The sequence below is a fragment of the Hyperolius riggenbachi genome, chromosome 8, assembly GCF_040937935.1.
Source record: "Hyperolius riggenbachi isolate aHypRig1 chromosome 8, aHypRig1.pri, whole genome shotgun sequence".
Taxonomy (NCBI): Eukaryota; Metazoa; Chordata; class Amphibia; order Anura; family Hyperoliidae; genus Hyperolius; species Hyperolius riggenbachi.
Window position 1 is genome coordinate 290,636,307 of NC_090653.1, and position 14,605 is coordinate 290,650,911.

Below are 14,605 nucleotides of genomic sequence, written 5' to 3' on the forward strand. Positions count from 1 at the left end.
AATCGGATCGGCGGGTGCGTTTAGCGCAAGCGATTGGCAGCAGATCCGATCCCAGGATCGGATCTGCTGTCGAAACGGCTGTGAATCGAGCCAGTGTATGGCCTGCTTTAGATCGATTTTCATTAGATTTAATTCTGAAATCTATTGGAATTCTGTTCCTAGTGTGTGGCGCACATCAGATAGATTCCTGTCAGATTCAACCTGACAGGCATCTGACAGAAATCTATCTGATGGTCGAATCTGCTGTAAATCTATCAGTGTATGGCCACCTTAATTATAGCTGGTGTCACTGGACTGTATCTTCTCCAGTGAAGTGTTTGGAGGAGTCACTGGGGGGTTTTGGGCCTCGCTGACTGTAAACATCGGTGTCTATAGAATCTTTGTGTGATTTTTCCATTCACTTTACTGTCATAGTGCCGCCCATTCAGGACACATATGTCGGGAATTCGCACAGCACTGCGCTGTTGCCTTCCCATGAACTCTAGCCTCCCAATCATCTCGCTAAGCGTTCCCACTTTAGAGGAGCTCATTTCAGCTTTATAACCCGCCGCTGGACCTGCCGCTGTGATAATGACTGAAGACCCTCCGCAGATTATTCCGGGACCTAACGAGATCCGCCGCATCTCAATACACTGGATATAACGGCGCCTAGGGAGTGCGCCGTGCAGATCTGACGCCACGTTGAGAGTCATGAGTGGACGTCCAGTTCTGATCAGGTCCCCGGAGCCACATTATCGTCATAAAATGGACAAGACTGCATTACCGAAACCTCCGTGGACTTCTGCCGCTGCCCAGATATGAAGCATTGCCACTTTAAATGGAGATTATTTCCAATTGTTACCGCTTCACTCCCAGAAGAAGACAGCCGAATGCAAATGTCCAAATACCGAGCCAAGAAGGCGATCGGTGGGGAGGACTTCAACATTAAATGGCTTTTCACACACTACTGCCTGCTGCTGAATGTGATGCCTAGGCACTGACCGGAACACTCGCCAGCGGTGCTGGAGCAACAGGACCATCTCCAGACACTACTGCCTGCTGCTGAATGTGATGCCTAGGCACTGACTGGAACACTCGCCAGCGGTGCTGGAGCAACGGGACCATCTCCAGACACTACTGCCTGCTGCTGAATGTGATGCCTAGGCACTGACCGGAACACTCGCCAGCGGTGCTGGAGCAACAGGACCATCTCCAGACACTACTGCCTGCTGCTGAATGTGATGCCTAGGCACTGACCGGAACACTCGCCAGCGGTGCTGGAGCAACAGGACCATCTCCAGACACTACTGCCTGCTGCTGAATGTGATGCCTAGGCACTGACCGGAACACTCGCCAGCGGTGCTGGAGCAACAGGACCATCTCCAGACACTACTGCCTGCTGCTGAATGTGATGCCTAGGCACTGACTGGAACACTCGCCAGCGGTGCTGGAGCAACAGGACCATCTCCAGACACTACTGCCTGCTGCTGAATGTGATGCCTAGGCACTGACTGGAACACTCGCCAGCGGTGCTGGAGCAACAGGACCATCTCCAGACACTACTGCCTGCTGCTGAATGTGATGCCTAGGCACTGACTGGAACACTCGCCAGCGGTGCTGGAGCAACAGGACCATCTCCAGACACTACTGCCTGCTGCTGAATGTGATGCCTAGGCACTGACTGGAACACTCGCCAGCGGTGCTGGAGCAACAGGACCATCTCCAGACACTACTGCCTGCTGCTGAATGTGATGCCTAGGCACTGACTGGAACACTCGCCAGCGGTGCTGGAGCAACAGGACCATCTCCAGACACTACTGCCTGCTGCTGAATGTGATGCCTAGGCAGGGCCGGTTTAAGCAACAATGGGGCCCCAGGGCAAAATAAACCTGGGGGGGCCCCTCCAACATATACCCCGGAACAAAAATCGGCATTAGGGGACCTTTTTTGCAGCTGGTATAGTCAGGGTGTGAAGTCCCAATCGGTCGGAGCTCCACATTCTGGCTATCCCAGCCTGCATGGGGGACAAGGGGGTTAAAAAAGTTTCAGGAGAGGGGACCCCACATAATTTAAAAAAAAAATTCCCACACTCTAAACGTAAAAAAAATTGGGAAAATAGAAAAAATGCCAGGGATCTTCATACAGCCATATTACGGCTGTATAGCGATCCCTTGCCAAAGCGCTGCAGCTGCGTATGGACCCCCTGGAAACCCCGTCAGGAAATTTATTGCGCTTTCGTTTTATGCATGTAAAATTACACTACCGTTAGGTTTGCTACTAAAAGTGACATTTACCGCATTTAAAACTATACTTTTTTCCTTCTAAACTTTAAAATCGATTTTCTCAAACTATAAGGTCTTTTTGAAAAATAGTTTTTTCCTCTTATTCCCAATGATCTCCTTAACATATCCTGCAAATTTAGGGTTTCTAGCATTTAAGGTGGATTTGTTATTAACCATTAAAGTCGTCAGGTTTTTAAATGTGTTTTTTTTTTCCTTTGAAAGTTTAAAATCGATTTTCTCAAAAACTATAAGGCCGATTTGAAATTTTTTTTCCCTCTTGTAGCCACTGGGGGCCCCTACAAGCTCTGGGGCCCTGGGGCAGCTGCCTCCTTTGCCTTAATGGTAGCGCCGGCCCTGTGCCTAGGCACTGACTGGAACACTCGCCAGCGGTGCTGGAGCAACAGGACCATCTCCAGACACTACTGCATATTATTCATATATTATACATAACTGGCTCTAATTACAACTAATCTAATCAAAGCCTATTATGGTGGAAGGCCTTGTGTCAGAGGAGGTTATGCTGCACCAAAGTTACAGGGGTTTACAGGGGGTTAGGTTGTAGGAGAGTGTGAAAGGTTAGGTTGTGGGAGCGCTAGGAGGTTCGGTTGTGACAGAGTTAATGAGGTTAATTTGTAGGAGAGTTAGGAATGTTAGGTTGTAAGAGAGTTAAAACTGGTTATGTTGTGGGAGAGTTAGGTAAATTAGGTTGTAGAAAAGTTATGGAGGGTTTAGGTTATGGGAGGTTAGGTTGTCAGGGAGTTAAGAATGTTAGATTACGGGACAGTTAGGAAGGGTAAGTGGTGGGAGTCAGAGGGTTAGGAAGATTAGTTAGGTTATGGGAGAGCTAGGGAGGTTAGGTTGTGGGAGATATTGGGAGGTTAGGTTGTAGTAGAGTTAGGAAGGTTAGGTTATGGGAGAGCTAGGGAGGTTTGGTTGTGGGAGATATTGGGAGGTTAGGTTCTAGTAGAGTTAGGAAGGTTAGGTTATAGGAGAGTTAGGGAGGTTAGGTTGTGGGAGATATTGGGAGGTTAGGTTGTAGTAGAGTTAGGAAGGTTAGGTTATGGGAGAGTTAGGGAGGTTATATTGTAGGAGAGTTGTGGGGGGGGGGGGGTTGTATGAGAGTTTAGGGAGGTTTGATCACCATGGAAATCAGGTCGTATGACTGCTGGGACATAAAAGCGGTATGGTATGTCCTGTCATAGGGATCATGGGGGGAAAATTATTGAAGGGGGGCTAGTATATAAGGTCAAGAGGAAGTTGGTAGAACCCCACAATGTACCCCCTTCCTTGTCCTATCAGTGGGAAAGCCCTGTAACATATAGGGGCAGGACCGTGGTTGGGGCACTGCTTATCAGCCTGTGACGGAGGAAGGTATTTTGGGGGGACACCTATGCAGAGGGCGGAGTGTAATCTGGATAATATCGCTGAGTATCTGCGGTGCTGCTCCGCACTTTGGTGTCAGTTCTTGTGCCCAATGCCCCTCTCCACAAACACATTGCTGACTCATTCCTATAGTCCCCACCATGAAGCCTTTATTACCCATAAGCTGTGGCAGAACCACACGTCCCAGCATGCCTGGCAGCCAAGGAACTAGACTCCACATTACTGCTGCTGCTGACTTGGCGTTGGCAGAGGAGATGTTGTCGGCACCCTCCCGAGCCAGCGACATTTTTCCACGCGGTCCGCCAGCGACATCTCCTGCGGTTTCCCAGCGCGTGTGATCATCCTCATCTTCTCTCCAGATTACATTTCTCTGTGGATGCAAAACACATGACTGGTGTCGTCCTGACATTCCTTACCCACACCCGGTGCCAGGCTGGTCCTGCTGAGTCAGCACCCAACGGGTATCCCGCTACTATGATCCATGGAGAGATGCCAGCGAGGAGCTTCTCCTGTGCCTATTCTGTACCAACTTCTGAAATTATTGCTGCTTACATGCTTGTTCCAGGTGTGACTCCGCTGGCTGCATGCTTGTTCCAGGTGTGGCTGTGCTGGCTGCATGCTTGTTCCAGGTGTGACTCTGCTGGCTGCATGCTTGTTCCAGGTGTGACTCTGCTGGCTGCATGCTTGTTCCAGGTGTGACTCCGCTGGCTGCATGCTTGTTCCAGGTGTGACTCTGCTGGCTGCATGCTTGTTCCAGGTGTGACTCCACTGGCTGCATGCTTGTTCCCGGTGTGACTCCGCTGGCTGCATGCTTGTTCCAGGTGTGACTCCGCTGGCTGCATGCTTGTTCCAGGTGTGACTCCGCTGGCTGCGTGCTTGTTCCAGGTGTGACTCCGCTGGTTGCATGCTTGTTCCAGGTGTGACACTGCTGGCTGCATGCCTGTTCCAGGTGTGACTCTGCTGGCTGCATGCTTGCTCCAGGTGTGACTCCGCTGGCTGCGTGCTTGTTCCAGGTGTGACTCCGCTGGCTGCATGCTTGTTCCAGGTGTAACTCCGCTGGCTGCATGCTTGTTCCAGGTGTAACTCCGCTGGCTGCATGCTTGTTCCAGGTGTGACTCCGCTGGCTGCATACTTGTTCCAGGTGTGAATCCGCTGGCTGCATACTTGTTCCAGGTGTGACTCTGCTGGCTGCATGCTTGTTCCAGGTGTGACGTCGCTGGCTGCATGCTTGTTCCAGGTGTGACTCCGCTGGCTGCATGCTTGTTCCAGGTGTGACTCTGCTGGCTGCATGCTTGTTCCAGGTGTGACTCTGCTGGCTGCATGCTTGTTCCAGGTGTCACTCTGCTGGCTGCATGCTTGTTCCAGGTGTGACTCCACTGGCTGCGTGCTTGTTCCAGGTGTGACTCCGCTGGCTGCATGCTTGTTCCAGGTGTGACTCTGCTGGCTGCGTGCTTGTTCCAGGTGTGACTCCACTGGCTGCATGCTTGTTCCAGGTGTGACGTCGCTGGCTGCATGCTTGTTCCAGGTGTGACTCCGCCGGCTGCATGCTTGTTCCAGGTGTGACTCTGCTGACTGCATGCTTGTTCCAGGTGTGATGTCGCTGGCTGCATGCTTGTTCCAGGTGTGACTCTGCTGGCTGCATGCTTGTTCCAGGTGTGACTCTGCTGACTGCATGCTTGTTCCAGGTGTGATGTCGCTGGCTGCATGCTTGTTCCAGGTGTGACTCTGCTGGCTGCATGCTTGTTCCAGGTGTGACTCCGCTGGCTGCATGCTTGTTCCAGGTGTGACTCCGCTGACTGCATGCTTGTTCCAGGTGTGACTCCGCTGGCTGCATACTTGTTCCAGGTGTGACTCCGCCGGCTGCATGCTTGTTCCAGGTGTGACTCCGCTGGCTGCATGCTTGTTCCAGGTTTTACTCTGCTGGCTGCATGCTTGTTCCAGGTTTTACTCCGCCGGCTGCATGCTTGTTCCAGGTGTGACTCCGCCGGCTGCATGCTTGTTCCAGGCGTGACTCCGCTGGCTGCATGCTTGTTCCAGGTGTGACTCCGCTGACTGCATGCTTGTTCCAGGTGTGATGTCGCTGGCTGCATGCTTGTTCCAGGTGTGACTCCGCTGGCTGCATGCTTGTTCCAGGTGTGACTCTGCTGGCTGCGTGCTTGTTCCAGGTGTGACTCCACTGGCTGCATGCTTGTTCCAGGTGTGACGTCGCTGGCTGCATGCTTGTTCCAGGTGTGACGTCGCTGGCTGCATGCTTGTTCCAGGTGTGACTCCGCCGGCTGCATGCTTGTTCCAGGTGTGACTCTGCTGACTGCATGCTTGTTCCAGGTGTGATGTCGCTGGCTGCATGCTTGTTCCAGGTGTGACTCTGCTGGCTGCATGCTTGTTCCAGGTGTGACTCTGCTGACTGCATGCTTGTTCCAGGTGTGATGTCGCTGGCTGCATGCTTGTTCCAGGTGTGACTCTGCTGGCTGCATGCTTGTTCCAGGTGTGACTCCGCTGGCTGCATGCTTGTTCCAGGTGTGACTCCGCTGACTGCATGCTTGTTCCAGGTGTGACTCCGCTGGCTGCATGCTTGTTCCAGGTGTGACTCCGCTGACTGCATGCTTGTTCCAGGTGTGATGTCGCTGGCTGCATGCTTGTTCCAGGTTTGACTCCACTGGCTGCATGCTTGTTCCAGGTGTGACTCCGCTGGCTGCATGCTTGTTCCAGGTTTGACTCCGCTGGCTGCATGCTTGTTCCATGTGTGACTCTGCTGGCTGCATGCTTGATCCAGGTGTGACTCCGCCGGCTGCATGCTTGATCCAGGTGTGACTCCGCCGGCTGCATGCTTGTTCCAGGTGTGACTCCGCTGGCTGCATGCTTGTTCCAGGTTTTACTCTGCTGGCTGCATGCTTGTTCCAGGTTTTACTCCGCCGGCTGCATGCTTGTTCCAGGTGTGACTCCGCCGGCTGCATGCTTGTTCCAGGCGTGACTCCGCTGGCTGCATGCTTGTTCCAGGTGTGACTCCGCTGACTGCATGCTTGTTCCAGGTGTGATGTCGCTGGCTGCATGCTTGTTCCAGGTGTGACTCCGCTGGCTGCATGTTTGTTCCAGGTGTGACTGCGCTGGCTGCATGCTTGTTCCAGGTGTGACTCCGCTGGCTGCATGCTTGTTCCAAGTTTGACTCCGCCGGCTGCATGCTTGTTCCAGGTGTGACTCCGCCGGCTGCATGCTTGTTCCAGGTGTGACTCCGCTGGCTGCATGCTTGTCCCAGGTGTGACTCCGCTGGCAGCCTGCTTGTTCCAGGTGTGACTCCGCTTGCTGCGTGCTTGTCCCAGGTGTGACTCCGCTGGCAGCCTGCTTGTTCCAGGTGTGACTCCGCCGGCTGCATGCTTGTTCCAGGTGTGACTCCGCCGGCTGCATGCTTGTTCCAGGTGTGACTCCGCCGGCTGCATGCTTGTTCCAGGTGTGACTCCGCCGGATGCATGCTTGTTCCAGGTGTGACTCTGCTGGCTGCATGCTTGTTCCAGGTGTGACTCCACTGGCTGCATGCTTGTTCCAGGTGTGACTCCACTGGCTGCATGCTTGTTCCAGGTGTGACTCCGCTGGCTGCATGCTTGTTCCAGGTGTGACTCTGCTGCCTGCATGCTTGTTCCAGGTGTGACTCCGCTGGCTGCATGCTTGTTCCAGGTGTGACTCCACTGGCTGCATGCTTGTTCCAGGTGTGGCTCCGCTGGCTGCATGCTTGTTCCAGGTGTGACTCTGCTGGCTGCATGCTTGTTCCAGGTGTGACTCCGCTGGCTGCATGCTTGTTCCAGGTGTGACTCCGCTGGCTGCATGCTTGTTCCAGGTGTGACTCCGCTTGCTGCATGCTTGTTCCAGGTGTGACTCTGCTGGCTGCATGCTTGTTCCAGGTGTGACTGTGCTGGCTGTATGCTTGTTCCAGGTGTGACTCTGCTGCCTGCATGCTTGTTCCGGGTGTGACTCCGCTTGCTGCATGCTTGTTCCAGGTGTCACTGCGCTGGCTGCATGCTTGTTCCAGGTGTGACTCCGCTTGCTGCATGCTTGTTCCAGGTGTGACTCCGCTGGCTGCATGCTTGTTCCAGGTGTGACTCCGCTGACTGGATGCTTGATCCAGGTGTGACTCTGCTGGCTGCATGCTTGTTCCAGGTGTGACTCCGCTGGCTGCATGCTTGTTCCAGGTGTGACTCCGCTGGCTGCATGCTTGTTCCAGGTGTGACTCCGCTTGCTGCATGCTTGTTCCAGGTGTGACTCTGCTGGCTGCATGCTTGTTCCAGGTGTGACTGTGCTGGCTGCATGTTTGTTCCAGGTGTGACTCCGCTGGCTGCATGCTTGTTCCAGGTGTGACTCCGCTTGCTGCATGCTTGTTCAGGGTATGACTGCTGGCTAATTTTATGCACCTTGGACTTGAATCAACCCAAACCAGCAAGAAGTGCATTTGGTTGGCTCTGTTCCTAGCAGCATAGAATTTGCATTATATTTCCATGCAAGCCAAGAGTTATCGACCATCCATTCTTTACCGTTAAGAAATCTACAAGAGGTGCTTAATACATAACACAATTAAAATAATACAATTCTGTTATTTCCACGCTAATCTGCAGCGGTGATCCTGGCGGAAAGGATTACAGAATTTATTTTACATGAGAATGAGGCCTGAAATCCTGGCGGCCGGTTCCGGCGCGGTGGGTATTTATTTATGCGGAGGTAAGCCGATCGCCTTAACCGCGTTTTATCATTTTTAATAATTGTATCTTTTGGACGCCTGCGATAGGAAGTCAAACGCGGGAGACGAGATGCTGCCAAATCCGGCTTTACAACAGAAGATCCTAAAACAGCAAATAATCCAATCCCAAATCGTGTACCGCGGATTCCACTGCAAAACCTAAACCTGCCGGGGAGGAGGACAAAGCGAAGGAGGAAGAGCGAGAAAACCTGAACCTGCCGGGGAGGAGGACAAAGCGAAGGAGGAAGAGCGAGAAAACCTGAACCTGCCGGGAGGAGGACAAAGCGAAGGAGGAAGAGCGAGAAAACCTGAACCTGCCGGGAGGAGGACAGAGAGGAGGTGGAGGAGAGAGAAACCTGAACCTGCCTGGAGGAGGACAGAGAGGAGGTGGAGGAGAGAGAAACCTGAACCTGCCGGGGAGGAGGACAAAGCAAAGGAGGAGGAGAGAGAATCCTGAACCTGCCGGGGAGGAGGACAAAGCGAAGGAGGAAGAGGAATAGAGAGAAACCTGAACCTGCCGGGGAGGAGGACAAAGCAAAGGAGGAGGAGAGAGAATCCTGAACCTGCCGGGGAGGAGGACAAAGCGAAGGAGGAAGAGCGAGAAAACCTGAACCTGCCGGGAGGAGGACAGAGAGGAGGTGGAGGAGAGAGAAACCTGAACCTGCCGGGAGGAGGACAGAGAGGAGGTGGAGGAGAGAGAAACCTGAACCTGCCGGGGAGGAGGACAAAGAGGAGGAAGAGGAGGAGAGAGAAACCTGAACCTGCCGGGGAGGAGGACAAAGAGGAGGAAGAGGAGGAGAGAGAAACCTGAACCTGCCGGGGAGGAGGACAAAGCAAAGGAGGAGGAGAGAGAATCCTGAACCTGCCGGGGAGGAGGACAAAGAGGAGGACGAGGAGGAGAGAGAAACCTGAACCTGCCGGGAGGAGGACAAAGCAAAGGAGGAGGAGAGAGAATCCTGAACCTGCCGGGGAGGAGGACAAAGCGAAGGAGGAAGAGAGAGAAAACCTGAACCTGCCTGGAGGAGGACAGAGAGGAGGTGGAGGAGAGAGAAACCTGAACCTGCCGGGAGGAGGACAAAGCGAAGGAGGAAGAGCGAGAAAACCTGAACCTGCCGGGAGGAGGACAGAGAGGAGGTGGAGGAGAGAGAAACCTGAACCTGCCGGGAGGAGGACAAAGAGGAGGAAGAGGAGGAGAGAGAAACCTGAACCTGCCGGGGAGGAGGACAAAGCGAAGGAGGAGAAGAGAGAAACCTGAACCTGCCGGGAGGAGGACAAAGTGAAGGAGGAGGAGGAGGAGAAACCTAAACCTGCCGGGAGGAGGACAAAGCGAAGAAGGGGAGAGAAACCTGAACCTGCCAGGGAGGAGGACAAAGAGGAGGAGGAGGAGAGAGAAACCTGATCCTGCCGGGGAGGAGGACAAAGAGAAGGAGAAGGAGAAAGAAACCTGAACCTGCCGGGGAGGAGGACAAAGCGAAGGAGGAGGAGAGAGAAACCTGAACCTGCCGAGGAGGATGACAAAGTGAAGGAGGAGGAGAGGGAAATCTGAACCTGCCGGGGAGGAGGAGGAGAGAGAAACCTGAACGTTCCGGTGAGGAGGACAAAGCGAAGGAGGAGGAGAGAGAAATCTGAACCTGCCAAGGAGGAGGAGAGAAACCTGAACCTGCTGGGAGGAAGAAGAAAGCAAAGGAGAAGGAGAGGGAAACCTGCCGGTGAGGAGGAGGAGAGAGAAACCTGAACCTGCCAGGGGGAGGACAGAGTGAAGGAGGAGGAGAGAGAAACCTGAACCTGCCAGGAGGACAAAGCGAAGGAGGAGGATGGCGGGGAATTCTTGTCATTCTTCGGAGGTGACACCAGGCCCTTCACTGGAGATCTTTTCCGTGGCCTCTCTTAGTGAAGTCATTGTGGAATAAGAGCCATTGAGATGTTTCTATGTCTGATTACCCCACTTTGCATTATCAGCCCTGGCAGGTCTGCGTTACAGCCAGAGATTCGCATGAGAAGAGAGGACGAGCCGCCAGTGAACCTTTAGGTTTCATTATCAAGGAACCCGATGTGTGAGACCGATGGAAGCTGCCATATTGATTTCCTTTAAAAATGACCCTGAACAGACAAACGGTAATTTGGACTTACCTGGGGCTTCTTCCAGCCCCCTGTAGCCCGCCAGCGCTGGGAGAAGCCCTGTAAGAAAATGCTCAATAAATCGCTCAGCACTTGCGATAGCGCTGGCGATTTACTGTATAATATGAGCAAAGCCTAAAAGGTGCTCATTGGCTGCACAAATATTCAGTGTATGATTGCACTTTGCATCAAATTATTCGGATTGTATTGCATCTAAGCAGAGAAGCCGATTCTTTCACGGATATGATCATAACTGATGGAGATACGGTCACAGGTTCTTTAGCGTTGTGGAACGATCAACTTGTTATTGCAAAATGGACATTTTAAAATGATCGTTTAGCTTTAGGAAACGATCGGATTATGCCTGCAGGTGCTGCAGAAGGGGGGGGGGGGGGGGCACAAGTACACGTGTACGCACACGCACCTGCAGAAGGGGGGCACAAGTACACGTGTACGCACACGCACCTGCGGGGGGGGGGCACAAGTACACGTGTACGCACACGCACCTGCAGAAGGGGGGCACAAGTACACGTGTACGCACACGCACCTGCAGAAGGGGGGCACAAGTACACGTGTACGCACACGCACCTGCAGAAGGGGGGCACAAGTACACGTGTACGCACACGCACCCGCTTCACACTGCGCCCTGAGCCCACCAGCTTCTATGTTTTCACAGAAAATGTTCAGAATAATGTGATCGAAAATACTATCGTTCCCTAAAAACTGTGCCGATATATTGACAACCTTCTGATTAAAAAAATATCTGCTACTACAGCTTTCAAAATAGCCATATGACAGCTCAGATAATAAACTTCAGAAGACGGTCCTCTCTGCGACTCTGAAAGTCGTACAGCTTAATGGCTTTTTTGCATAGAGATAACAACTGGAGTTTCTTAACTCTTCCTGTACTGGAAACAATTTTGGCCCATACTCACGGGCTACAATTGTCGCCGCAACACGCGGCGCGCACGTGTTGCGGCGACAGGTCGCCCGTGAGTATGCGCCGTCGCACGGGTGCGCATCCCGAACTGTCGCTGATGTTGCCGGGCGATTGAAAGTTTCAATTGCCTGGCGACAGTCGCCGCCGCAACTGACTAGCGACAGCAACCCCCATTGAGGTAGACGGAGCTTCCGGCGGGGGGAGGAGAAACGTCGGCGACAGCTTCCGTCGCGCCGCTGGTCCCTCTTCCGCGTGTGTACGCGGAGGGACCTGGCGAGGAGCTGTCGCCGGCCTGTCGCCCACACGCTCACGTGTGCTGGCGACAGGCCACTTTTGCTGCCCGTGAGTATGGGCCATTAGACTTATGTCTGTGCTCCTAATGCTTTATTTCTTAGCTGCACTGCACATACAAATCATTATATCATCATTTTTTTCGCTTCAGTGTCTCTTTAAGTGTTCCAGCGATGACATGTGACATGATGAAATAGACATGTGCATATACAGTGACAAGCATACAGACACTAAGGGCTCGTTCACACTACCAGAGCTTTTCTGAGCACTTTGTGATTTTAAAAGCTCTTGCTAATGTTATCCTATGTGTGAGTTCACACTGGAGCGATGTGATTTTGTAAACCCCCCCCCCCCCCCCCCCCCCCACCCCCCAAAGCATTGCATTACTTCGATAAATAAATTCCATCATGTCTGATATTCCTCTCCATCGTTTTACCGCACGATTTCTCATAGAAGTGAATGTAAAACGAGCAGAAAATAAGTGAATCGAGCGGAAAAAACGATACAAAATCGATACAAAAACGAAAATACATGAACGATAGTTCATGTATTTTCACTCTGGGACTCTTGAGACACTGCAATTGAGCAGAGACTATAAAACATTAAATCTGCTTTGTAAATGTTTATACATAAAATAAAACCTTGCAATATCTAAAAGAGTCATTTTCAGGAGTAGAAGGACAGATCCAATTGTTTATCTCATTAGTTTTTTTTTTCATCTCTGGTTCACTTGAATTCCGGGTGAGCTGATGGAATCAGTGAAATGATGTTGTGATATACCGCTCATCTCTCTGTCTGTTCCCCTCGCAGACACCCCATTCCCGGCAGACTTCTCCATTCTGACAACTGTGAAACCCAACAAGGGAAGCCAGTCGTTCCTGATCTCCATCTACAATGAGAATGGCATCCAGCAGGTTGGCATGGAGCTGGGCAGATCACCCGTCTTCCTGTTCGAGGACCACCTGGGAAATCCGGTGCCCGAGGACTACCCCCTATTCCGTGGCATTAACCTCTCCGATGGCAAGTAAGTCTCTGCCGCTGTCCATACCCGCTCTTCTCTTTCAGCTGTGCCAGGATGCTCTGCCGGCTACTAAGACACTCTGTAAGCTCTTAAATGGAGGTCACTTGCTTTAAACCTTTAGCAGATAATTTATTTAGTGGATTGCAAGTGCTCCAGGTCAATTGATATTCACATATATATTTTTTTTATTTCTTATTTGATAGATTTCCTAGCTTCTAATTAGTACTGCTGTAATGTGTATTTATGGCCACTTGTCACTAGGGGGCAGTGTGATGCAATAACAGAGGACTTCTGCTTACAGTTTCTACATTTTCTGCTAGTAGAGAGAGATCAAAGCATTTCAAGAATTGACAGCACAACACATTCTGCCGACTGAGGCCCAAAAGAGATAACTTCATTGAAGCTGTTAATTGGTTAAAGGGGGTTGTAACATCCAAAGATAAAAAAAAATTGCTAAAAAAAACAGTTAATGCTTCAAAAATACATGTAACCTTTCCCCAGCCTCATGAACACCACCACCACTTTTTTTTTTTTCTTAAATAGGTCCATATATGTCCATTTTTTATTTATTATTTATTTATTTTTTTACACCTGGTCTGGGTGCCTTTCCCTAACTGCAGAAAGTGTGCAGTACATAGCAAGGAAATGAACAGCGCTACTTAAAAACAGGCAAGTGCCTACCTGCAAAAGAGTGCAAGCCCCACTCGTGGGGTCGAATACACACCGAGCATACACATGACCTGTCTACCACTAGAGGAGGATGTTGGTTTCCATTAACAGCTTGCATGCAACCTATTAAGTACTCGTCCCTCCCACTGCGAAGAAGTCAATCCTCCATGGGAGGGGCCTAACACTAACTAAATCCTAACCTATGTATATGCATAGCCTGGGTGCGGCTAATCAAGTAAAATCGAAAATTGAAAATTGCGCAAAAGGTGGATCAGCGCAACACCAGGCCGCCTCCGAATGGCCTCCAATCAGAGGTGCGCTGAGCTCCCCCCAGAAACTACAAACGCACCTTGAACCCAAACAGAAGCTCTGCATATACACCAAAAGCATGGCTGTTAAGTGGGAGCAGCTGACCAAAAATGAATTACATTAGTACATAGCAAGGAAATGAACAGCGCTACTTAAAAACAGACCAGTGCCCACCTGCAAGAGAGTGCAAGCAGAAAGTGTGCAGTTCCAGCAGGAATGTGTGCATTTTTTCTTCTTTTGCTTCAATAACAAGCTTACCTCAGCATACAAATACCAGAGCGTTTCCTAGTGTGAATAAGATAAGGACACTATGAGCAGAAGGTTGAAGCGCTTACACAGTGATGTTAGCCTGTTGTCTCGGTGCTGGTTACTGGGGGAGAAGACAGTGAGCTGTAGCAGTAGGAAGGATAATTGACACAGAGCTGGGTTGAAAAAAAGAAAAGTAAAGGGCAGAAGTGATGTCACTTTTTTCAGTGGGTACAAGGCCATGCTGTCCCTTTGGTTTGGAGGGGTTAGAATCCCACTTTAATATGATCTGATAAGACTGATGTGACTGTAGAGCGGTTGCAATGTTTTGCGGGTCATTAGCAGCTCTCAGATTCCTTCCACATTGCCCGGAGCAGCGGTTCTATAGTGGAATTTTCTCTGGTCCATGTCTGCTTTATGCCACGGAGGACTCCGAGGAGAATAAAGATTTTCAATATTCGGCGTCATTAAAGCCGGCGCGGTATTTGCCGCAGCGGTAGAGATTCTCTCCCGCGATCCGGCCCGGACTAGCCCTGCATAAAGACAATTTATATCCCTATAGAAGTGATGGACGTCGCAGTCGCTGGGCTGTAGCGGGAGGCTTGTTTATAAGTTTACAGGCCGATGGTAAATCTCAGCGGATC

The 14,605-nt window shown here is 51.4% G+C and overlaps 1 protein-coding gene across 2 annotated transcripts in view; it reads left to right on the forward strand.

Annotated features, from left to right (window-relative positions):
- The window catches only part of COL5A1 (collagen type V alpha 1 chain), a 468,893-nt gene that overhangs the window by 103,041 nt on the left and 351,247 nt on the right, over positions 1–14,605 (forward strand). For both annotated transcript variants that reach the window (XM_068249145.1, XM_068249144.1), the window contains exon 3: positions 12,527–12,740. In XM_068249145.1, coding sequence (XP_068105246.1) covers positions 12,527–12,740 — 214 coding nt within the window. The remainder of the gene's footprint in view (positions 1–12,526; positions 12,741–14,605) is intronic.